Source organism: Lissotriton vulgaris, chromosome 2_1 (assembly GCF_964263255.1).
Source record: "Lissotriton vulgaris chromosome 2_1, aLisVul1.2, whole genome shotgun sequence".
Lineage (NCBI taxonomy): Eukaryota > Metazoa > Chordata > Amphibia > Caudata > Salamandridae > Lissotriton > Lissotriton vulgaris.
Genome location: NC_141687.1, coordinates 947,530,772 through 947,558,301, shown reverse-complemented (window position 1 = coordinate 947,558,301; position 27,530 = coordinate 947,530,772). Strand labels below are relative to the sequence as shown.

Genomic DNA, 27,530 nt, shown 5'->3' with positions numbered 1-27,530 from the left:
TCATAACGTTTTGTAATAAACAGCTCAAACCTATGGAATCTGGCATAACATTTTGCATAGAAATGATGAGGTCTATAGAATTCACAGTTGGCTTGACACATATCCACAGGCCTGTTCATGTAAGCGTGCATAAGCTGGTTACCATTGTTACAAACGTGCATAAAAATACTTCTTGCGAAGCAATATACAGCTCTTCACAATAGTGCCTAACAAGAACTATCACAGTGAAAACCACTTAGGGTTTATCGGAGTGGATGGTCAACACCAAAACCCTTACCTGCAACAGTAATCTGTGAGATTACATGCAACAAAATACTGCTATGTTGACTGTAATGCAGTGTGATAACAGCTCACGGTTTTCCTACTGGCTTTATGAAATGCTTTTCACAATAAATAAGTTAGTCCTGTTGCCTTTGTTATAACTTTTCATGATAAGCAGATCAGACCTATTGCATCGGATTTGTTTTCCCAATCCATTAGTCAGGCCTACAGCTTGTAACCATAGCCATCTCGGGCCTACTGATTTGAATGTCAACTTTCCAACAAGACCACCATCAGTCAAACCGACCTAAAAGTACGAAGGTATACAAAAAAAGTTGACTTGGCAAAAATGCCATCCTTCATAAGTGAGCCTGGCAAGGATTCTCTTAGATCAAGTCTGTATCCAATGTTTGCCACAGGGGCAACCCACATCAAAACTATAGCCTACTACAGTAATCGGCGAGATTTCATGCAACAAAATGCTTCTCTGCAGTCTTTCTGAGGGAAGTAACAATCTACTGTTAAATGGATTGTTATATATAGTTCTGGTAGAGAGCGACTAGAGTGTATTTCTGTTTTTAAATGTCATAACTCACTGCTATGACTGTCGCAACAGTTGATAACCCAACTTGTTACCCACTGTTGCTACGTTGTAAAGGCCTTCCAAGCGAGGCAATTTGTCGTTACTCAGAACCCCTCTGGTGAAAAACATCACTGTAATTCACCTTTTATCCATCTGTAATTTTAGATTATGTATAAGTCCCAAAAGCATCTGACCCTGCTTTCAGCCGCTATGCTGGAGTAGAGCCATACATATCATTGCCCCCTCTTTCCTTTTTGCAAAAAATACATATTGTCGTCTCCAACAACCCACCCCCTTCCCACCCGTGCTTTACTTCTCCCTCCTCTACCATCCTGATGCACTTTCTGGTCTGTCAGCGCTGCCATGACAGTATTTGAGAGCCCTGCCAAAGCAGCCTGGAATTCCTTTATGACATTGCAATGGTGGGTAAAAGCTTTTTTTGCCAACTGTTGCTACTACATAGTAGTGAATTACCAGATTTAGACTCTGGCATTCACACTAGTGGCTTTCAGTGAGAGCATACATAACAAAGAATTATTCATGGGTAACCGGGAATTACGAGGATGATGATCACCTCAAGGTTCTGAATGTCATCATAAACAACTCGAGCTTTGCTTTAGGTATCTATTTAATGTCACACAGACCCCATTAAAATTGACTGTTACCCCTCTGTAATTCTATCTAATGTTAAGATTTACTTTAGACAATAAATATATCTGGCTGATTCCTTTATTTTAGCTTTTCATAATAACCAGATCAGGTCTATAGCCATAGTGATTGGCTTGCCCCATAACCAATTCAGTCCTACTGCATTGAGTATAAGCATTGCCACAATCCAAAAAGTGCAGTATAAGCGCTGCTTACAGCAGAAGCATATAACTTCAGCCTAGTCAGATCTTGTACTCGGAGACACCAACTTGTGGGTGGAGCCTAAGGGCCAGATGTATCATCATTGTATTTTACGAGTCCTTAATAGCTCATTTTACCGATTCGTAATCAAGGACTCGCAAAATGCAATGAATGTCGGTTTTGAAATAATTGCGATTCCTACATATTCCTTAATTGGGAATCGCAAATTGAGATTCGCAATTAAGGAATACCTGGGAGGGTATTCACAATTTGCAAGTACCCAATAGGTACTCGCAAATTGCGAATGCTATTGCACGGGTGCCAAAAGGACACCCTGTTGCACCCCTGAAATATGCATGTGTGCACCTGTGGCACACATACATGCCCTAATGGCATGTACGAGCAACACATGGCACTTTGAAAAATGTAAAAAAGTGAATTTCTAGGAAATCGCAAATTACCACCAACTTGAAGTTGGTGGTAATTTGCGCTTTAAGGGCCAAATTGCAATTTTCGGGTGGTTCCAGAGTTGCATTTAAGGAATAGCAATTTGTGATCCTTAAATGCATTTGCAAAATAGGGAATCACACATTTTTACGATTCCCTATTTTGCGATGTCCGTTTGGGATGGTAAATCCCAAAAGGCTTTTTCCCGTTCGCAAACGGGCCGATTCTGAGAATTTGCCTGTTTGCGAATGGGAAAAAGGTTTGATACATCTGGCCCCAAGTCCCTCTTTCAGTAGTACTCTGAATGCTCTTTTTTATTGATCATATAAGTTCTGGCAACAGCTGCACTGTCAAGCTAGACCTAAAAATTCTTGTTGATTAGATTAGCCCTGGCCATCCCATAGTGCTCTCCAACACACAACTGCATTCTGGAGTTTGTGATAAGTTAATGATGGGAAGGGTAGGGTGTGCAAACTCAAAAACAGCAATACATTCCTCATGACTGCCCTCCTCCCATCTGTGCTGCAGTCAGAAGAAAAACTCGTAATTATCCACTTATCTAAGGCACTTTAACAGCATTTCAGTGCTGCATGCACCTTCCCTGCCCCAAAAGGTTCGAAGTCTGTTCCACTGTTAGCTTGATAGTGATCTTTACTAGGCATTCATAATGATGTTGGCTGATGTAGTTAGGTGAACAAAATGTTCACAGCTGCATGAGTGGGAAGTACTTTTTATCTGTGGAAGCACACAATTTCTGCCCAATCAAAACATACTCTTGGCAACCAACATGGAGGTAGGGCCAAAGCCCCTTTTTAGGTCTTGCGCCTAGCGTTGCACTGCGCAGCGCGAGGCATTTAGTAATCAAAAAACGGGGTTTCAGCAGTCACCTAGGAATCACACACGCTCGTGCTTGTGCGTTTCCTTTTCAGCTCCCCCATTGGCCTTTGCGTGCGTCTTATTGTAAAAGACTGCACGCAATTGGCCCGAAGTACGCGCATAGCTCCTCCCATGGCCTATTGGTGTCTATGATTGTGCCCACACAGGCATGACGTGCGCGCCACATGTTGTGTGTGCAAAGCATAGATCTGTATTTGTATGTGCGCTTCCGCAGCAGAAGTTTGCTGAAGGCTGCACTCAACCATTGTTTTAAAATGTATTGCCATTACAATTATTGGGAGAGGTTTTGCCACTGCACCCCCTTCGGACAGACAGGGGCTGCTCACCAGGAGGCGGGCTCGCGCTGCTGCGTCCCCCACCCTCCCGCCGCCACGGCGTCCTCCGCAGTTTCGTATCATGGCAGCGCTGCCCGGGATTAGCGAGTGTGTCCCTGCCGCCGCCGCCGGTGCCTGCCACGCAGGAGGACCATTAGCAGGAGGAGCGGGCGCCCGCTGCTGACACCGGTAGCCGGAGAGGGAAGATGGCGGAGAGGTGAGTGCGGTGCCCCGCCGAGGGTTGACTGCTGCAAAGCATGCATGCGGCATCCCCCCGTCCCTCCTGCTGTTGCTGCAGATGCGCGCGCCTCCTCCCCAGGACCCCCTCCGCCGCCACCAATGAGTGCGCTCGTGCTGCCTGGTGACCCGCGGCTGACCCCAGGCACCGCTGCCAGCTTCACCTGCAGGAGGGCGGTGCGTGTGCCCCCCCTCTCCCGGGGACCACAGGTGGTGCAGACCCCTCGAGCACTCAAACCCGAAACCTACCCCTGCGACCGAAATAGTGAAAATAGTGACTCAGCAGCGAGCACCCGAATGACACCTGCTGAGGTCGAGCAGCGATCAACAGCTGTCAACATTGCATGCACTGGGGGACCGGAAAACACGTCACTGCCAACATCAGGACATGTCACCTCACGGCCCAATACCGGGCCGAGGACGCAGCAGTGTCCAGCCACTCAATATTACACCTCACTGTTACCATATTTACTCAGGGGGTGGAGGGTACCTCACTTTCTACATTGCTCACGACAGGGGCGCCTCACAGCCGAAAACCACCCACTAAACGGCAATGTAATATAGGGGTGGGTTGTGGATCGGGAGTGAGAATGCAAAAGCACCTTATTGCTGCATATAGCACCTGTGGGGATAGAGCAGCGATCAACAACTGTCAATATTACATGCTCGGAAAAACACCTCTCAGCCTCACTCACACAGACAAGAGCCCTCACCTGCCTTGGGGGAGATCATCCTCAACCACTGCTAATACCACATTATTTTGGGATGGGAGAGCACCTCACAGCCGAACAATACCTCATGAGGGAGAACATCACAGCTGAATAACACCTGCTGAGAGCATCTTTCAGTCACTGTTAGTGTTACATGCAGAGGATGTAGGAGAGCACCTCACAGCGGATACCACATGCTTCAGCCACTATCAGTGCTACATGGGTGAGCACCTAACAGCTGAACAACCACATGCCCAGGGGAGAGCAGCTTTCACCCATTGCCAACACCACATGCTCCGGTGGTGGTAGAGCACGCCCCAGCTGTGTTCCACCTGCTGAGGGGGTAGTAGCTACAACCACTGTCAATATTCCTGCTCGGGGATGGGAGAGTACCACACCTCTTAACACCACTTGTTGAGAGGAGAGATGGTTCAGTCACTGCCAAGACCACGTGCTCAGGGGGTTGGAGGGCACGTCACAGCTGTGCTCCACCTCCTGAGAGCAGAGCCGCTCAACCTCTGCCAATACCACCTGTGTGCAGTGCTTGAAATGGAAAAATAGAAGTGCCAGTACTCTGTAGCAGAGTACCTGCTTGTTACTTCTGTTGTTATATCGCATGTCATATGTAGTCTGTAAGCACTATTTTCTTTAGTGAGTTTCTCCTACTGCAGGCATATGTTTTCCTGCACCATTCAGCGCGTCTTGCACGCTTTTCAAAGCAGTCCGGGACAAGGGCGGCTGCTTCTTTGAAGTGAAATAGGTCTTGCATTTACAAGAGTTTGAGCTATTGGCATTGTACATTTCAATGCCTTTTATTTATGTGTTAATTATCAAAAGATTTAAAAGGCACTGTCATTTACAATACCATATAGCTTAAACTCTCGCAAATGCGAGACCTATTGCATTGCAAATGCTTGTTTTAGTATGCCTGAAAGCTCTTTGTTAGGTTGATCTAATAAGGTTGTGCAACTGTTTTGCTATTGAGCCAAACCTAAAATGTTCCCCGTAATGGAAAGGAGGTTGATGAATGTGTATGCCTGGGTGCTCTGTTAAGGCTGGCCTGGATTTTAAGAAGGGTTCAGGTTAGATTTTTTGGTGTGGAGTATAATGTATTATAATTTGCAGAAATATAAACAAATTAATTGTTTTAAATGAAAAGGTGTAGTGGTAAATTGGTAACGGATATTTAAGGATCGAGACATCAGCATGAACTAGGGGTCCCATTGAAATCAGGTACGAATAACAGATTTTAGTTGTAAAATGGGTTGGTTTCAACAAGGTTATGAACAAGTGTCCATTGGTTAAGTAGGAGTTTTGAACCATGATGCACAGAAGATAAAGTTGAAAGAAAATGCAACACTTACACAAACTTGTTTGACTACGGTGGCAGTGTCACTAAGTGAGGGATGTGCTAGAGGTCATATTTAATAAGACCATGTGGAGAAGTGTGGCTCAATGGTTAGAGGCGGCAGACCCGGAAGCTGAGATCAGCCCGGGACCAGGGTTCGATTCCCAACGCGGCAGGGTCTTGGCTCAAAATGTCCGCGGGCCGGATAATTCTTGCCTCAGCGCCTACTCTAATCTTGGGTCCCACTCTGCAACTCTGGGCAATAGCTTGCTTAATCTTCACAACGGCCCCTTCAACGCCGGGGATGCCTGGTCTCACCTTGGGGGTGCCCAGAAGGGACCATCTCACAGGGAAAGCCAGGACGGGTTCCCAAGCGGTATACAGCGCCGGGACGCCCGCGGTCTGGGCAGCTGTGCGCTTTACAAGTATACAACATTTACATTTACATGTATTGGTCTTGCTAGGAGGTGATCACTCGCAAATGAGATGACAAGTTAAGATTTTGTATAGCTTTAAAGAGTTGCTACACATGAGTTTGGTGCAGTTTTTCTTTTCCAAACTTAAATGAAATGTTGGTTTTGTTGAGGGTTGCAAAATATCACTGAGTTAGACTTGAGATCTGCCTACCAAATCTACTTCATGTTGGGGTCCAAGACATTGATAGTTTTTATTATAATTGGAGCATGTTTCAATGAACGAACTTTAATTTGGATTGACCTCTGTGGAAACCGTTTTCCACTGCTTGATGACAAATTTGTTTAGATGGTAAAATATTTTATATTGTCAAGATGAAAGTCCTGTTTTTGGGGCAAAATAAAATTGAGCACAACAAGGTTTAGGATTTTGAAGCTAGATTGACTCTCTGGCATAAAAATTTGAGTTTATGCAAAAAGAAATAAAATCTCTTGGCCATGAAGTTTCAAAGTAAAGCAAGATTTAGTGCTGACTTCAAAAGACTTTAGCATGGGCTTGCCCATGTTAAAGAATAACGATAATTGTAGGACAAAGTGCCTTATTTTCATGTGTCTAGTTTAGTACAGTTCAAAATGTGCTGTTCGTTTTTGCACATTAACAAAATCAATGCCATTGTTTGTAAAAGATGCAATTCTCACTCGCAAGTCGAACAAATGAAGGTTTTCCCTGATTTGAAAAAATATATTTGATTGCACTATGTCATTTTAGGGTTCAGATTATTTGAAATGTATTTGCACATGATGTGTTGGATGGTTTTTCTAGGATCCAAGTGAGAATATGGTTTCTTTTTTCATTAATGACAACCAGCAACTAGTCACAGGACTGAATCCTTGGTGGTTAGATTTGGATGCTACAAAAATTTAAAGGTTAGAGAAAGGGTCAACAAAGGAATTAAGTGAGTTGTTATGAAAGCTAAAATATCTGATGTTATTGGACTGGATGAGATAAAGACCAAGTTGTTTGTGGATTTATTTATTTTTTGTATCTGTGGATCTCTAATTCCAAGAATGTAAATTGGCATGACTGTGATTAAAGAAACTGATCATAGATAGAATACATCAAACATTGCGTCCTTTAAGAGAAAGGACACTGGTACAATTGAACATTTTGCAGGAATACAACACAATTTGACTCGAAGGCTTAGCGAAAGGTGAGAAGAAATCTGGAATGTGTAAAAGGGCAAGGTGTTGAGAGACCAGATGGACTCTGATTTCAAACAGAATGTAAACAGGAACTGTGGATCAATAACACAAATTGGAGTGTGCAAATTTATTGGAGGGATTATCTGTGACATTTAGTTTTTGAGCTATTTCACTTGGTTTGTATGGTTGCTCCTATGACTTTGTGCCCATAATGATGTCATATTACTTTGCTTTGAGTACGCCTGGGGTCTAAATGTTTGGGGGGTTGGCAGCTTCGGGCATTATTGGCTTCAGGAACCCTGAGCAGTAAATCACCGGGCTTGTAATCACTCTTGTAATTCCTCTTTATAGGCACTTTGGAATTCACGGATGACACAGCCATGGCCAGATCTGTTGTACAGTCCCTTTTAGCAAATCAAGAGTTTGATGAAGTGGATATGGCGAAGAGGTAAGGCGTTAAGTGCAAAGTTCTTACACTGAAAGGAAATAAATATTACTGAGATTAGTTTTCAGGGAATCCTGTGACAAAGGCGAGGAGTCACGTAACCAACTAGGAACAAGACATTTATTGCACACAGTGTCATCAGTTGATTCCAGTACCAAGTGTGTCCCACAGCACTTGGAGTCCCTCAATCCTAACTATGTAGTGTTTATTCTAAATACATGTTTTTCCATTTACAATCTAGTTCCTCTACTTCCGCCATTAGCTTGCCTGCAACAAATGATGACTTGTACCAACAAGCATTGGCTTTAGAAGTGTTTTATGTGTATTTAAAGCACTGTATTGTGAAGAAAGAAGAGGAATTAATATCATCCGGTGTGCATACGTCTTTCTCTAAAATGACCAAGACGTTTTTATCCTAGGTTATGGATAGACCGCTTGCCGAGCATGTGCAGGAGTATACATATTGCCCATATCACTTGCACTGTTTTTGTACTTCCTTAGCATGCTTGAACTTTTAATATGCTCAAAATTATTTATATTTGTTCCTTGTCCCCAGCATACCAACCCTTCTTATGATATGTTGGCAATACCACCATTAAGCCAAGGCCAGCTTTATGCTCGAACTGCATATCCTGTTATGAGAGACGCAGTACGTTGTGAATTACCACTGTAATGAAGGGGTCAGCATTATTGGTGTAGGTCTTATGGATGACCAATGTGTCAAGAAGTACCACCATTGTGCCTTGGATGTGCACAATTTGAAAACAATGACACAATGTTGCCTGAACCATCACTGTGCTGTAGATGGCCAAAAAGTGCTAGGAATTACCACCATGACCAGGATGAACATGATGCTGGGGTTATGCACCTTTGTGCAGTGGATGTCCGTGACATACCAAGAATTCCCGCTGCTCTTATAAGACCTCTATTTATTCCGAGGGTGCATACCGTTGTGAAATGGGTGCACACAATATGTCAAGAGAAGCTACCATTCTGTTTGGGCCAGCATCATGTCAGAAGTACACATAGATGCTCACTGTATACCAGAAATGACCTGCATGATTTTAGGGCCAGTATTTTATATTGGGTAAGACAATGCCATGAATGTACACAAGTTACCAATGAATACCTCCTTTGTGCCACACCAAAGTGGAGGCAATGATTAAAGTTTTCCAGGCAAAGTGTGTTTTGTTAACTTGTTATGGATGTGAAATCTGGGGCTATGTGTCCACTTTCCAGCTCCAGGTTGTTGAGAATTCCATGGAGTAAATGACAATTTTTTTATTTGTGTTGGTTTTGAAAACAGATAAATAAATGGCATTGTCATTTACAATGCGAATAGCTTAGTCTCTCTCAAATGCGAGACCTATTGCATTTGCACACACACACAGCTGCACACCCACACACAGCCGCACACCCACACACAGCCGCGCACACACACAGAGCCACGCACACACACAGAGCCACGCACACACACACACACAGCGCCGCGCACACCCACACAAACAGAGCCGTGCACACCTACACACACAGAGCCACACACACAGAGCCACACACACACACACACAGAGCCACACACACACACAGAGCCACACACACACACAGAGCCACACACACACACAGAGCCACACACACACACAGAGCCACACACACACACACAGAGCCACACACACCTAACCACACACACACACAGAGCCACACATACACACAGAGCCACACATACACACAGAGCCACACACACACACAGAGCCACACACACACACACAGAGCCACACACACACACACAGAGCCTCACACACACAGAAGGCCACACACACACACACACACAAGGCCACACACACAGAGCCACACACCCACACAGAGCCACACACACACAGAGTCTACAAGGGGGAAACAGATGAGAGGTTCAGAGTAGCCCCATCCAACAGCAAGGAGCACCTACTCCAAAAGTGCACAATCTTATTTATCAGATCCTTGACTCAAATTTACCTATAATACCCTTCCAAATACTCCAGTCCCATAGCAATGTTTCGACCCCACCCCCACCCAACTACTCGCAACCCTGCATCCCATGGTTGTGATCACCCCCTCGAACCATGACCGGATCCCCAAGCTCATCAGCCCTTGTCTCGGAGTCCCCTCACATCCACATGGCTTCTCACGCGGACAGAGCTTCCCAGGACTCAACTGGCCAGATTCCAGCAGCGCTGAGGCCAAAAATGTCTTGGGCTGTGGGGGCTGTTGAAGGCTAATGGCCCTCCCCAGATGACGCCGCCACTTACCACCCATGTTGCCCCTGATGGCATAGGCCCCCCTCCTATGCCGGTCCCCTTCCCACCCTTTCCCTGACATGCTCGTGCCGAGCGTCACTGAGAACAAGAAAGGCAACCGGCGCGAGGACAGAGCCCAAGCGCAATCCCACCAACCAAGTGCCTGTGCCCAACACCATCCGCGACTTACCTGCCTCTGACGGCGGGGGGAGGCTCCCCTTGGAAGTGTCTTCTTTCCCACCTCCCCTTAACGATGGGGGCATCGGCTACCTATCCACACCCCCCCGACCTTACCAGACATGGTACCTCCCCTTTCGGCTCCACTCTCAGCCTTGGCCTGTGCAGTTCTTAAAGAGACAGTGTCTCGGCGTGTTTCAGTGGCTCGGATTACCTGTTTCTAGAGCTGGGCCCAGGCATTGCTGTTAACATCTCTTTTGTAAAGGAATGCAGGCCTGCCCAAACTACCGCCCCTCCTAACAAATAAAATCACTCCTTGCAAGTAGCATGTTACTGAGATTATATTTCTCTCCAACCAGAGCGGCATGTTATTACTCTCACAGAACGCGTAAGACTATGAAACCTTTGCAACGTTTTCACTATTAGCAGGTTATATTTCAATCTCCGCAATTTCAAAACGTTGCTTTTTTTCTTGTCAGTATATTAAAGAAGCGAGGGCCTGTATTTTATCAACAAGCGCTCGCCATCTCTAAGGCCCGTCCTTTTCAGACTGGGGGGGCGTGTTTTTGACTGTTGTTTACATCTTCTCCAATGGCTGGCCACCGTTTAGGAGGCCAGCCAATGGAGAAGAGGGGAGAAAGAAAGTAAAAAAACACACCCCCCATTTGAAAAGGACGGGGCTTAGATCGAAAGAAGAACGTCACTAGGACCTCTTCTCCAATGGCTGGCCACCGTTTAGGAGGACAGCCAATGGAGAAGAGGGGCGGGACTTAACCTCACTACTCCAAATCATTAAATGTCGCCAGCAAGACTGCGCATGTGCGCAGCCTACGCTAACCGAGACCTAAAAATGAGCCTGGGGTATCTAACCGATCTGACTAGGCTTCTTGCTTTGCTATTTTGATTGTCCATCTGATTGAAAGAGCATCTGTCTCTCAATAGTCTCATTTTACAAGATTGTTTGGGCTTGGATGTTATGTTGGGTATTCTCTGGCTTGCATATGTCAGACGCATTTTCAATTATTTGGGCTGTCCTGAGCTGTTCACCAACCCGAAACGTATAGTAAGGACAGACATCTTATGGTTAAAACAGGCTTTCAACAACAGGGCGGCTGCAGACTTTGAGGACGTGGCCCTCCACAAGCAAACAATGCATCATTTTATTATGGTGAAATCGGTTCCTGGCCTGGGACCATATCTGCCGCTTGAGAGGTCTAATTTTCATCGTAGGTTGTTAACCTGTTGCATCAACTCCTACTGCCCAAATGGTTTTGGTGCAAAGTTTCAGACTTTACGGCATGTACTAGTTGACTATACCTCTCTCCCTGACACTCTTCATATCAGGTGCGCAAAGCCATTAGTGCTCAAAGGGCTTCAACTGATCCCCCTGTCGTGTGTGTCAGCTAACCCTGGGCGTAGTTGCGCTATGCGTAGCTACGTGAAGTGCACTATGCAAGCTTCGCGAACTGCGTAGTGCACTGAGCAAAATGCTGTTTGCCCTGATTGCACGGTACCGGATGCTTGTCCGAACTGTGCAATCATTGCAAACCGCGTCTTGCACAGTGCAAGCTGTTGTTTTCTGCCGCTCTAGTAGATTTATACTCGAGCGGCAGCTTTCTCAATGTGGACCGGTAGTTTCTCATCGCGATCGGTCGCAAGCATACGCGGCCACTCGCAATGAGAAACCTGACCTCCCCGCGTAGAGAATCTCACCGGGAGGTTTATTTTCCACGCTCGCGATCGGCAACTTGATGTTGCTGATCGCAAACGAGGAAAAAGTCTTGCCGAGATGTTATTTTGCTTGCTTGCCAACTTGATGAGGGCCGCGAGCATGCAATAAATGCCCACTATGCGTTTTTGCAGTGTGCTATGTGCAATTCGTGTGGCGCGTAGTTGCGCAAACTACGCGAGCGTAGCGTAGTCCTATGCCCCGGGCTAGTGTCAACCCGGGCTGAGACAGCCTCCCGGACACATACAGACAGTTCTTGAGCTTATGTGGGCTGGCTGGTCTGGCATCTTATCGCAGCCAGACCAAGAATTTAACAGGTCTTTAAAAGACCATTTACTTGATAACGAGGCTTTGTTGATTTTTCACACTTTCTAGAGCCCCTGCATCTCTACTCTGCCTTTTCCTTAAAGTTGCAAATTACTTTTGCTGCTGCAGTGTAAGAATGCATATCCTGAAAAGTTCATGAAATAGCAACAGGTCAGAAATGAGTGCAACTATCTAGAGAAACTGTGTAGTCTCAACAGGGTACAATCACAAAATCCAGAAAGAGTAATTTGTGGTGAAAAAATTGTGTTCCCATCAGATACCCATCCTGTACCGCCCTACATCATTTGGGATCCTTCACCCGAAGGAAGTGGTAAACATCCACTATGGATTAGGTAGATTGTAACCTAACCTAGTCAAAGGGTACACAAATGTGATGGAAAAATTGATGGTATCAGGGGGTAATCCGACTAGCAGTTCAACAAATAATGATAAAGTGACTGTGCTGTGTGCAAAAAGTGGATAAGTTAAGATTGGGTTGTGGAAATGGAAAAGAAATTTTAATGAGATCCTATCCACACCCAAGGATAAAAACAGTGCAAAGTAGTGTATAACAAATGACTACTAAGATGGATTGTAGGTCGACATGTTTCTGCAGTTGGTATGGGGTCAAGGGATCCCCTCCTGCTTCATCAGGACCTTAACAAGATGCTACTGCTAATATGTGAAAAGAAGTGAGAAAAAAATAGACAAAATTCATATCACCTGGAAGGCGCCCATGCAGATGATCCAGATGGTCACACAGTAACATTGGACGAACAAACACAGAGAAAGTACACAGTTAATGGCGATAGTCTATGGAATACACATTTCTTGTGATTAATTACATTTGCCAGTGACTTACTGGTCAATGGTTTCTTATTAGTCAACCCACTTATATGAGTAAACATGTTTACATCGAGAACAACGGATATCAGTATATCCACTCACCCAATTTATGGGGAAATCGCTCTCCACCTCACCCGGCTACAGCTCAGGTAAAAATGGAGCACCGCTCTATGGGAAGAGAAAAAGAAAGAGCAGATAAAGGAAGAACTGGGAAGCTGCAATAGTCACACAATGTTTCAGGAGTTTTTTACAATAAAATGTAAAGGCATGTGCTTGCTTATTAGCATTTGGCCGATTTCAGATTTTATTCAAATGTGTGTGCTAAACCATATTTGTTTCAATGGTTATGCATGGCATGCTGCGATAGACATAGGCGCAGGCCAGCCAGTGGCACACACCGAGCGTTTGATATTGTTGCGCGCCAGCTTGTAATTACACGCAAGCCTAAGCTAATGAAAGAAAGACGTTATTTCCCTCTCATAGCAGTCGCATGGTTTCGCCAGTTGGAATACGACCAGGTTGTCATGTCGTTTCAGTTTAGGTACCGCGCTCTGCATGTAACTTAGTTTGTGAAAAAATGCTACAGAAGCATTTCGAATCATTCTGGACAAAAAATGGATTCCACAGAGCCAGGGCGCCGAGTTAGAAACCCGGGCTGTTTATCAAGCGTGTCATCCCAGTTTGAATATCGCGCTCCACATATAGCTTTCCAATCTAAGCTTCGGTATCAGAGAAGAAGCTCGAAAAGCTTTTTTAAATTACTGCGAGCAAAAGTGCTTTACACAGAGCCATGCTTGAAGCTCTATGTCGAAGGAAACATTTACACCATGTTTCCCCCGCCCGCTTACCTGTCCGTCGGTACTCCGGACATCCGTCTTGGCTGTCTTTGTGGGAGGTACCTGGACGGACAGGAAGCGGCCATATGAACGCTCTGGTAGGCGTACTGCGAAATCACGTGGTCATCCAAGAACGTGTTTAACAAGAAACGTGAAGACGTATGGGGCTGACGGGAAATGTAGTGTCTGAGGGTTTTCGTGCATTGTGGCAAAGTAAATAAATGCGTCAGTAGACAAAAATGCCATCATGATTAGATCGTTTCATTTATCGGATGATCTATCGTAATAATGGTAAATTGTGACCATTCCTTGTGTAAAAAAACGTAGTTGTGTCATTTTGCGGAATTTCAACTTGAAGTCTCGTGGAAACCTCTATTCACCACGAATTACTCTTTCTGGATTTCGTGATTGTACCCTGTTGAGACTACACAGTTTCTCTAGATAGTTGCACTCATTTCTGACCCGTTGCTATTTCATGTTTTATATAGTTGTACGTCAGGGATGGTAGCAATGCTTGGTCAATAAATATTCCCTTTTGACCCCCCTTTGTTTAAACAAAAAATATCCTGAAAAGTAACCTTAGGCTTTGTTTTTTTGCAGTTTCATGCAGCTCGAACTCCACCCAAAGGTATTGAGGCACTTGTGCATGAGCACCAGTTGCATTTTACAAAGATAGATTGCTGGAAGTATTAGCCCCCCGCCTGGAATTTAGCTCTACATTGCTGGAAGTATTAGCCCCCTGAAATTTGGCTCTACATTGCTGGAAGTATTAGCCCCCCCCCCCCCCCCTAAATTTGGCTCTAGTTGCGCCCCGCTTCATATCGTCATGCTATGCCCAAGATTTAATCATATTCGCCATAAAATCATCTTTCCGCTCCTTTTGTCCATAAGTTTTTACCAAGCAAGGTCTGAGGTCTGCTTTCCTCTTTCTTCAATTGCTAAAATCTCCCACTGTTTTTATCTGACCCGCTTTTTATCTGGGGTTATGCAGGGGCAGGATTTGTAGCGGGTGCTTTTAACTGGGCTGATCCTTTTGAGTTTGTTTAATGCTGTGATTTTTTTAAAATGTTTTGAACTTTCCATAGCACCTTACTTGTTGTCTCCTATACATTCATGTAATATTAGAAGAGGAGGTGACTATTGTTTTTCTTTTTATGTATTCTTACTTGTATACGTTTGTGATTATCATGAAAAATAGAATAACGTTTTTACTGGCTGTTGTGCTAGGTCCAGCTGACACCTTTGTGCTGGGTCCAACATTTTACAGTGGCGGGCAGTACGCACGACAATACTCATGCACACTCCAAATTTACCCACACACTCCACACAAATTACCACTTCAACAGAAGCCTTGCCTCTTTGAAAATCACACATCGCATCTTTGGAAGTTTCCTTTAACTAGAGTTCTTAACCGCAACTATCACGTGCTTGGAAAACAATGTCACTCATTTTCACTGCACAAAAATAAAGAAGCCGCTATAAATCAAATACATTTGATTTCTCTGTGTGTGCAAGAAACACTATAAAAACAACAATCGCACGGTGATATTTAAAGTCAGCTGTACTGTAACCGTGGAATATACTTGTATCAAAAAACATTATTATAGCACATATTTATGTATATATATATATCACATATTCTCAGGGTAGTACGACAACTGTACATATTTGTTTTGGAGATCAGGTGAAAGATAGCAAACGGAAATAAAACCTAAATAGGTTAATGAATGGAATGTTGGTGATGAATGGGTGAGGAAGCATGTAGACCTTTCAACGGAAATCTGACACGAAATCCTGCATAAAATCTTTTACAAAATAGTTTAAATGATGCAGGCTATTGACAATGAGGAGTGGACCTTACCTGAACTACACTTTCTGTGTTTTTTAAAGTTGATTCTAAGATGAAAAATGAAAAGCTTGCGTTTCATAGGAAAACGTTATCGTCTTTCTTTAAGAAATTGACAATGGGGACGAACGTGCGCGCCTGGTTTGCATCTTCAGGATTTCTAGACCCTGTGGCCTAACAAAGTAGAAAGAGGAGAAACCCCTATGAAGCAGTGGAGTGAGTGTCTCGGCATCGTTGATGTCTGAAACGGGCAGCCATGTTAACATGGCAACATTTCAGTTATGGTTGACCACAGCGATGGATGAACTGCAGCATTTTTTGTTAAGGGCCAGTACATTTTTTTTTTAAATCAAGAAACCACAAATTACAGAATGTAAATCCCATTGGTCACTGTCGCCAGAGCATAAACTCAGTGACTGATTTATGTAAAATGTGTGAAATTACTTCAAATTAGCTAACTCACGGCAGTATGGGGTTCACAAGCCACATCTTATTCTCAGCTGAAAAAAAACTCAGAACATTAATTACTTAACATACTAATTATCATCGGACCCTGTACTAACGCCATCTTCCTCAGCCTGCAGTAGTAGGCCTTGCTGGAGGGTCGACCAGATATTTATAGGGATGAATTTAAAGGGCAGTGGTTCCCAAACTTGGAACCATGACCAACTTTGTAGAACAGCAAACATTTGTGATCCACCTACCTTTTTTGTTGTTTATATCGGTTTTTTATTTCATATAACTGTGAACGTTTACATGGTACATACAGTGCTGTTGATCATCATACACACAGTGAACATCCTGGGGAATCCTATAAGTACGCTTCTGCCTACACATGGGAGACTATGGGGCCGTGGACCAGCGTTACTAGCGCAGATATTTTACCGAGTGTATACCATAGTGCGTTAAGGTGGTCCACGGAGTAGCGTGCATTGTATAGTAAGGTGGCCCAACTAGGAAAGGAGGCTGTGCCACTAAAGCCTATTACCACCAGTGATCAACAAGCAAGAAAAACGTATAAGAACCAGGGGGGATAAGAGGAGGGTGAGCAGCCCATCGAGGTTGTCACTTAAGGGTTAGCCCTGACCAGACACGGTCATAGATGCATGGTGACCCACTTACCTTTAATGGACATGAGGGCGATTTTGAATGTAACTAATGCATCGTGTGGTTCGTTTACAGACAGCACATTTTACATTGCAATGGCTACCAACTTTGTGCAGAGACAAAGTTTCACTGATAAAGCTATATAGCACACCCATTTTTAATGGGTGGAAATCCGGTTTCTATGACTATTTATCATTTTAACATCAGCAAGTAAAGTGTGATTTGTTTTGATCCTATTAAAATTGCAGTTTCGGGCACACTTCAAAATTACAAAAACAATGTACTTAATGTTTGCTTTCTTAACTGCTGATTGCATACAGTTAATTTACATGTATTTATATGTTGTGTGTTGCAAAAACATCCTAAAGTCTTTCTTGTCACATTGGCTGTACTTCAGCAAGATTGTCACATATTTAACTTAAAAAAACTCTTCTCACTTTGCAGTTAGAGGAAAAAAAGGGAACACCAAGCCTGCAGCAATTTTTCAAAAGACAGAGCCTGACATTGTACCTCTGTCTTTGAAGCACCAGCAAATTTAACTAGTTAAATACAGAATTTAAAGTTGTCTATTTATTGCTCGAACTATCTCGACCCACCAGTGAGTCACAACCCAGAGTTTGGGAAACGCTGCATTAGACATATCCGCTGCGTTATGACAATATACAAGACCCTGGACTTGTTTATGGACTGTTGGGAGTAGACCCCTTCAATTCGCGTAATAGACAATGCATAGCTAACAAAAGGGCCAGAGCTGTATATTTTTTGAATGAAACTGGAACATCCTTAACATACCCGAACAGTGCACCCAGAGGAGATGCCTCTAAGCTATGACTTGTCGTCCTGTTCAACTCATTGAAACTATTGTACTGATGGGTTCGAATACCTCAGTGCCACCAAACCAAAGTACATGTGGTTCGCTTCATCCCAGTTGCATTTTTGAGATTATGGCACTATTTCTGTAGACTGGTAAGCATATTGTAGCATTGTTGGATAAACTGTATAAGCGTATGCCTACTTTTGAAAGTAACAATTAATGAACAGCCATACAGGCACTGTTCATCAGTGATGGTGCAGTCCAAGTCGTGATCCCATTGTTGCTGTTCCTGTTTGGAATTCAGACGTATAACGCTCAAAGCTAACTTATAAAGTTTGGATATTGTGTGCTTCGTTCTTTTGATCAAGTGCATGACTGTGGCAAAAGGATTTGGCTCTTTTGGAAAGTCAGTGCTGGTGCCTCTCGGTACCTGTTGGACTCTGTAATACAGAAACACATTAAGGGCTGTTATGGCGGGACCCAATATGAGCAAACTGGGTCTGCTGTAAATAGTGATGGCAAGTCTCCTACAAGAGACGAAGGGTGTTTGATCCACCTCTCTAGTCAGTCTAACTTTTTCAATGACCACACCATAGCTATAGTGAACATCTTCCACCAGGGTTTCTGTGCACCATGAAACAAAGGTAGTGTACAAACTGGAGTGTCCATTTGAAGAGGAATTTCACCAGACACATTTGGTGTAGACACTGTTTGAGAGAAACGGAGAGATTTATTCCAGTTAATTAGTAATCTGTGATTCCACCAAAGCGCACTATTCTCGGCTGACCAGTGGGAGATTGACTCTAGGAGATTGACTCTAGGATCTCTTAAGTAAAGTAGGAGGTCATGAGGATATGCAGATAGAATTGTCTGTGGCCGGACAATCTCAACTCCCTCTGAGCGTGCTACTCTCTAGGAGTGCAAACCAGTGGTTCAGGCTCTAGTGAGTATCGGAACAGCAAGAGTGGGCAGCCCTGCCTCCTCGTTCCCCTGCAGATAGCAATCAGATCCGTAATATAACTGTTGACCTGGATACTAGCAGTGAGAGCCATGTATAGCAGTCATACCAATCTGAGGAATACCCCCCCCCCCGCCACACCTAATTTGGCAAGGTCTGTAAACTTATATTCCCATGTGTCAAACTTTATGGCCTCCTTGGCATCCAGGAAGACCACGCCTGCGTTTACTTCAAGGTTAAGCTGTGAGACTTTGCTGAAGAAAGTGATAAAGCTCAAGTCAACCTGCCCGGAATAAAACTGGACTGTTTTGAGAGTATCAGACGCAACATAAAAAGGGGGCGGGTGATCTGGTTTGCCAGGAGTTTGCCAAGGTTTTTGTTGCGTACATTAAGTAACAAGTCGTCTGTATGGGGTGCATATTATATCAGCGGGATTATCTGTTTTTTAGAAGCGTCACCACCAGGACCTCTTGCTAATGGGCAGCAGTTGACTTCTTGGAACAACCTCCTCAAACCGTGCCATAATGTTGGGACCAATTCCTTCCTGTATTCTGTATAGACACTCATACATACACCATCCGTATAGGGAGCAAGGCCATTGGGCATGGATTTGATGACAGCTTTTAGTTTCTCCAGTGACAGAAGTACCTCTCTGCATGTGGTGGGCTTTTCAAGGAATTTACCCTATTTCAACCCTCAGATTGTTGCACGAGAGGTCTAAATCTTATCCTTGAACTGTTTGAATCTTTCAGCCATCAATTAGGAATTATATATGGGATGATCATCTGGAGATTAGCATAAATGTAGCTAATATGGATAAGTCATGTCTCTTGGATTAGTGCTATGTCTACCAAATGTGGTTTAAGATGGGCAGTAATGTTGCATACATTCTGGTCGTTTTAAACCCCTTGCATTCCAGGTAAGTAATCTGAGTGTTTTCTTATTACTCGTTACCACCATGGTCTACAAAAGAGTAGTTGTTTAATTCAATGGCGTAATTAATATTCAGGTGTTCCTTTGCTTGAGCGTAGCAGATAACTCTGATAACATACTGTCAATATTTACCTTGCACTCCCTTCCTCCTCCTCCACCCACACCGAGAACTTCAATTTGCAGTGATTAGGACCCACCCCATAATGCTAACCTCCCTAACAACAATAGGTAAAGAGCAGAACATGTCTAAGTTGGAGCACACAGAGTTCGCTGCCCACTACCATGTTCCAGTGGTGGGAGTAGATATTGGTGGTACTAGCTGGAAACCACACACTAGTCTCCAGTCTGCAATTGTAGCACTTCTGGGAATAAAACACCCCATCCCATCCATATATAACCTAATATTCAATTGACAGCTTAATATTGGGCATGAGTTGTAAAGCATATCATCTGCTATGTGGGTTAAGCCATTCTCAGTCCGGGAGTTCCTTGCTTTGTTGCTGACAACAGCCTTGTTACCAGCACCACAGATTTTAGTATGGTTTTTTCAAAGCCCTCATGGACAGCTGCGAGTCAGAAAAAAGTCAGCGACTTGAACCCCAAAGTTAAATCTGAGAGAATACCGTATTCAAAACCAAGAACTTCTGGCACCCGCATGAACCTGATTTTGCTGCGTTGTGATCAGACCTCAAAATCCTCGTCTTTTGCCTTTAGAGTTCCACATTTTGTTTTCATTCCAGTCAGGTTTCAGTGTCATTTGTGGCTGCATCATCTTCAATCTCTGACATGTCATTCTACATTGGAGGCATGCTTGTTAAGTCTTTCTCCCACACGATCAATGCACTTCAACAGCATGTCAATTTTGCCATATCTTGTTTGGAAACTGCACCTTCTCATGTAGAAGAACACGAATGTCTTTCTCCCCATTTTCATCAGTGAGTGAGCCTATGGTTTAGTCCTGCGGTGGACTCTTGCTTCCTTCTCGACTTACTAGAGTCAGGAGAGGCAAGCCTAATTTACCTGTTTTGCTCATGATCCACGCGTTTACATGACCAAACATGAAGCAATGCTGTGTTGTCTAAAGGCCAAAATCACAGCATTGCAAGGGCCATCCAAGCAAGTCCTCACCACATACCCGCAAATGACAGTTGCTCGTACCCCACCCACTTAGCAACTGGCAGTATTAAGGGCCATATGTAGGTGGGGCAATACCGGTCGGTAACGGTGAAATTCGGTAAATTTCACTGTTACCGACCGGTATTTAGGGATTGGAGATGTAGTAGGCAGGTTTCAAGGATTCGGTAATTTACTGAATCAGTAATCAGTAAATTGCTGAATTCTTAAAATACCGAATCAGTAAATTACCGAATCCAAAAATCCTATATAGGAGGCACTCAAGTGAGTGCATTTTTGCATTCAGGATTCGTTATTTACCACCAACTATAAGTTGGTGGTAAATACTGAATACCCTTGAAAAAGCAATTTTTTGCTATTTTTTCAGTGCCATGTGGCAGACATACATGCCCTTAGGGCATGTATGTGCGCCACGTATGCACACATGCACGATTCAGGGGTGCAAATGGGTGTCAATGTGACACCCTGCCACCCTTGAATATGTTCCCCCTATTACCGATTCAGTATTTACCGAATCGATAATAGTGAATGGCTTCCTATTCATTCCTATGGGCCTCCAGGCCCATAGGAATGAATTAGGAATGACCAAATCGGTAAATACCGAATATTACAGATTCGGTAAAATTTACTGAATTATTACCTACATACTATTTACCGATTCTTAAATACCGAATCGTTAAAATTCGGTATTTAAGAATCGGTAAATAGGGATTACCTACATATGGCCCCAAGTCTCTTTACTGAATTATATATGTTTTATATAAGCGATTGATTTGGTGTGACAAGCGGGCAGCCAAACCAGTCCTTCATCAAGCCGAGTGAGTTCATTGCTGTTCGCATCTCAGATTCCTTAGGACCGGGTCATACAACTCTTTGTGACCACGAGGTGCTGTCCAGGACCATCAAAGTGCCACCTAATGGGATGTGTGTATTAAGTGTCTTACCAGGCACTGCACTAACATCTAAACAGTTCCACTAGAATTGTGAGATTCTGCAGCTGGTTGGTACATACCATCACACGTGTTATTCAATGAGAACTATTGTCCCCAAAAAAACTTCCTTCCTCTCACAAATATCCTGTTTCACTGGGGAGATGTCTTATTAGTTTGCACTTGGCAGAAGGCGATCTATCTCTTCATTTTTCAAGTTATTGTGTTGCTTTAGTAGACAGCTTATCAATTAGGTCATAATCCAGAACATCCAGATCATACAGTCACATGACTGTCCATTGTCTCCGGAGTCACGTTAGACTGGCTTGTCCGTACTGTGATCTGGAACATCATTTTGTTCTCAAGCTCCAATGTTGAGTTGACAAGGAATTTTATTCAAGATTGAAATACCTCAGTGCTTCAGTCCTCTGTGCTGTGGGTTATAAATTTAACTCCAGCATTCCTCATTATCATGCCCTGCTATCTGCAGCCGTAAGATAATGTAAAACAAACGCTGCAATCCCCTTAACTTTAAAAGGAAAGTGTGACCCCCGTGCTTATTCAAAAATGAGTCTAGGCTGTGATCTACTCTGAAGGTGTCTGTGAGCTACTGGTAGCTCACGATTGACTGGCTGGAGACACCTAAGATAGCTGGTTTGATCAGTTTACTCTAAAAAAGGAAAACACTTCCCTCATTGTCTTAAGAAAGCGCTACAAATGTCCAACAGCTAACCTGAGTCTGGCACTTCAACACTGAATAATTGGGATTTGCCTTCCTCTGAAGTTTTAGTACAAAAGGCTCTACCTTTTCTTTTTGGCCCAACAGTTGGAGATAAAGTTGCTCCCAAACCTTAGGTGCTGACATCTATTTTTAATGTGGTACATCTCCTAACATCAAACCTTCAGAGCAATAGAGCCTCACGAATTTCTTTCATAATGATGCAAAATCCATTTTAGATAGGACACAGGTCTGGCTTTCAATTAGTTGTTATTTTTTTGCTCTGCCAACTTGACATAATGTTTCCTCAAGTACGCAATTGTACAGCTGCAATGTACTAGAATATTGTCTTCAACAAACATACCTGCAAAAACATTTGGCATGAACTGTTGAAACCTAGGCCTGGGCATGAAATTTTGTTCTGCTCGCAGAGTTTTTCCCACTCAGTGTAGAGCGCGAGTTCCAAAAATGTTTTTCCTCGCTCGTGCTCCTCAACTTTAAGTTAGCGAGAACGTGCAAGGATAATCTTACTCCAGACCATCTCCTGGCGAGATGTCTCAGTGCGGATGGTCACTACCGCTGGCATTGATAAACCTCCTGTTCGCGTTGAGGAAGTTGCCGCTTGAGTAGAACATCTACTTGAGCTGCAGAAAGAAGCAACTTCTTCTTGCTCTGCATGTGGTGCCGCTTGCGCTTTTTTTACAGCGCAGGGCAAACACCCGGTGATAAAATCTAGCACAAACAGAGCAACGTAAGGCACTCTGCCATTTGATGAACTCGGCGTGGCACTGTAGAGTTTTTTGGTCACTTTGCGTAGCGTAACTCCACCCAGCCCTATTGAAAACTGCAGTTGAAGGTACCAAACCAGAAAGCATGCAGCAAAAGCAGCCCTTATACAAGTCACAGAATTATTAGAATTAGGGTGTTGGCTCACCTCTGACAACTACTGAAATACGTCAGTCACACTAAAAGCTGTGGCATGCCCCAGCATTGACACAATCTCGAAATTATCAGGGAAGTGGATGGCAGTCAGCCCACATGTTTTGGTTGAGACCTTGGTGGCAAATGATATCAAAGAGGGGAGTCAAGGGCGATTACTACTTAGTCATAAGTAGAAGGTCCAGCTACAGCGTGCCCTTAAGGATACGTATGCGAAAAAATTACCGTGCTGTTCCTGGAGAGAGAGTGAGGAGGAGATTGACACAGTGTATGATGCGAATGGTGTTAATGGGGTAACTTGAAGTTAACCCTGGGAATCCATTTTGTTGCATTTAATGCCCTCACACACCCTTTCAGGTGTCATGCTTCATCATTTGGGCCTGCTCCTCGTTGGGTCGGCGGTGCAATACCCAACGGGCCACACCTCGTAGAGGGGCTCTTTGGCAGAGATCTTTTTCCAACAGCCGTATGGATGAAGTGCGGGTATGGGGCCAAACTAGGTTAGTAGACGTTGAGGCGTTGTTATTGACCGGACAATAACAAAATCTAGAGGTTCTCTGGAAGCATAATATTCCAGCACTCTCCTCTAGTATCCGTTTTTTAGGTCTCGTAGCGGAAACACAGCGCGTCAGCGCTGTCTCGCCAGAGATCTTTTGTTGCCGACTGTGCTTCCCAGGAGACAGTGCCGGCCGCGCGCATCGCCTTGGAGGCGATTTGAAACTGGAACGCGCGCTGTGGCCAGGCGCTGTCTCCTGGGAAGCTCAAGCACCACACACGCATGCGCATACACACAGACACACACACAAGCGCCCACGCACGCACATATATACATACAGAGACACCCCCCCCTCACACATACACACTCGAGCATACACACACACACACACACACAAGTGCACCAAGCCCCCCCAGCCTTTTGGAACTTACCTGGCCAATGTCGGGGACTCTGCTCTCAGCACGCGGCGCCCAACCTCCTGCTGGCGCGGCCCCGGGGCTCTACACCGCTCACAGGAGCCCCGGGCCCCGAGACGCATTGACTCTGCCTGCCTCCTCTTCCGGTCTGGACGTGGCCCCGCCCCCGTCACAGGCGACCGTGCCTGACTTCCGGGGCGGCCGCGGCGTTATTCCAGGGGCATTTTAATAGCAGCCTTGTAGTATCGTAGCAATTATACACGAACAGAGGAAGTGATTTTTATATACATGTTTATATAAAAGTATAAGTAATGAGCTTGCGGGGAAGAAAGCAGATGTCGTGAGGAAAGTCGCAGCATTCCTCATACAGTGCCACTGACGTCATTTAAGTAGGAAACCAACATTCTAAATTACGTGTGGCCAACAGCCAATAAGAACTGGGCTCCCGCAATGAGAACTAGACCTACAACATCTCCCTTTCTTAAATGAACAGAAATACATCAATGCATGGTCCTCCAAGTGCTGGGAACTATGGGAAAAGTGCACGACCTAGATCGGATGCTAAGACACATCGATGAACCACGGGGTTTGGGGTTAAAAGGCAAAGAGGTGGTGGAGGTAATACAGATGTCACCAAAAGTGTTAGATCCTAAGACAACATTTGAAAAGTGAATTGCACTGCTATTATCCAACCATTTACAGTCTTCACCTTATACTTCAGCTGTTGATTGAAGATAATATTATCTGAGATGCTCACATTAACAACCATTGAATGGGTGTGGGTATACGGAAAGGAATATGTAGGTACAGTGAATAACACACGGACACCGCCACTGCCATGCACACACGGACACCACCACTGCCATGCACACACGGACACCACCACTGCCATGCACACACAGACACCACCACTGCCATGCACACACAGACACCACCACTGCCATGCACACACGGACACCACCACTGCCATGCACACACGGACACCACCACTGCCATGCACACACGGACACCACCACTGCCATGCACACACGGACACCACCACTGCCATGCACACACGGACACCACCACTGCCATGCACACACGGACACCACCACTGCCATGCACACACGGACACCACCACTGCCATGCACACACGGACACCACTACTGCCATGCACACACGGACACCAGCGCTGCCATGCACACACGGACACCAGCGCTGCCATGCACACACGACACCACCACTGCCATGCACACACGACACCACCACTGCCATGCACACAGACACCACCACTGCCATGCACACACAGACACCACCACTGCCATGCACCACATCACTCAGGGGCACCGCCACATCACTCTGGGGGCACCGCCACATCACTCTGGGGGCACCACCACATCACTCTAGGGACACCACCACATCACTCTGGGGCACCGCCACATCACTTGGGGACACCGCCACATCACTTGGGGACACCACCACTTCACTCGGGGACACCACCACTTCACTCGGGGACACCACCACTTCACTCGGGGACACCACCACTTCACTCGGGGACACCACCACTTCACTCGGGGACACCACCACATCACTCGGGGACACCACCACATCACCCGGGGACACCACCACTTCACTCGGGGACACCACCACTTCACTCGGGGACACCACCACACCACTCTGGGTCACCACCACATCACTCAGTGGCACCACTCGTCACTCGGGGACACCACCACATCACTCGGGGGCATCACTCGGGGACACCACCACATCACTCGGGACACCACCACATCACTCGGGGACACGACCCACTTCACCCTTCCACCAACTCAATTACAATAACTTTTATTTAAGTATTAAAAAAATGAAAATCCATTGTTATTTGTAATATCAATACATCTAAGTCATGTAAATACAACTCATATTGCATTACAAATGCTATATGTGTCACATTTGCAAATGTTATAGCTATTGGCATTGTCATACACAATGCCAATAACTCAAACTTTAATGCTGCGAGACCTATTGCATTGTAAATGCTTGTAATTAAAGCAGCGCACCATCCGAATAAATCATTCCCGGTACCCCTAGCTTTATTTTAATTCACGCCTCAACGTCTACTAACCTAGTATTGCCCCATACCCGCACTTCATCCATACGGCTGTTGGAAAAAGATCTCTGCCAAAGAGCCCCTCTATGAGGTGTTGCCCGTTGGGTATTGCACCGCCGACCCAACGAGGAGCAGCCCAGATGATGAAGCTTGACACCTGAAAGGGTGTGTGAGGGCATTACATCCAACAAAATGGATTCCCAGGGTTAACTTCACGTTACCCCATTAACACAATTCGCATCATACACTGTATCAATCTCCTCCACCTTGGTGGCAAAAACAACTTGGGCAAGCCATTTAACACTTTGTTCCCAAATAGTAGACATATCCAGATGTCTTTACACCTTTCTTTGGTTTTATTGCATTCATTATGAGATTGGCCATGAAATAGGAGCGGTCAGGACAGCTGCAATTCAGTATAATCCCCTTAAAACACTGAGCTTCTCTGAAAGAAAAAAAAACTTCAGCAAGTTAGACTCCATCAAGCTACTGTTCAATCATGACCGGCTGATTGGCCAGACCTTCTCAGTTTGAGTACGTTCTCCAAGTGCAATCTATAGTTTTTGGAAGATTTGCTTAAATTACATTAATAGTTTGTACAATTTTGCATAAAATAAACTCTCTAGAGCTGTCCACTTTTCAGAATAAGCAATCCAGAATAACCACACCTAAGACTGGACTGCTGCAAAGCTCATGTAGTCTGCCCGTATTCATACATGCTGAGCACTGTGCTTAGTCTCTGGGTCAGTCTTTCCATAGTGCATTTGAAGCGGCTGCATGCAGTAAAAAACAACACTCACTTCACTGAGGTCGGCCAAATGTAGGTTCCCGGGGTCCTCATTTTAGCAGTCAAAGGAAAGGATGACTATATTTCAGACCTTTGCTTCATTATAACCCTCCTTGCAGTGTGCTTTATCTTCAAAGCTGCACTATTGAGATGGTTCCTGTATACATCAAATGCATCTTTGATCCATATTGTGACCCGCTCACAATCCACTGACTATGGCAAGCATAACTGTTCTATGTTATTGTGTTGATCAGGTAAAGTAATGGTAAGTCTTCAGCTACTAGTACGTAGGCAGGGTTAAAATGGCTGCCAGTCAAGTACAAATAGTTGCATGCTAAAATCTCAAATATTGCTGAATTTGTAATCTTAGAGAAGGAAATTATGTAATTACCCAATGGAAGCTTTTACAACAGGAGTTTTCAGCAAGTCCCAGAAGGGCATGATCTATGTCAGAGTCCACCACTAATTGTGTGGATGGTGTTCATTTATATTTTTT

At 44.6% G+C, this 27,530-nt stretch overlaps 1 protein-coding gene across 1 annotated transcript in view; it reads left to right on the top strand.

Moving 5' to 3' along the window:
* The window catches only part of ADPRS (ADP-ribosylserine hydrolase), a 59,868-nt gene that overhangs the window by 16,525 nt on the left and 15,813 nt on the right, over positions 1–27,530 (top strand). Inside the window, exon 2 of the mRNA XM_086956495.1 lies at positions 7,614–7,710. Within this exon, the coding sequence (XP_086812621.1) occupies positions 7,614–7,710 (97 nt within the window). The remainder of the gene's footprint in view (positions 1–7,613; positions 7,711–27,530) is intronic.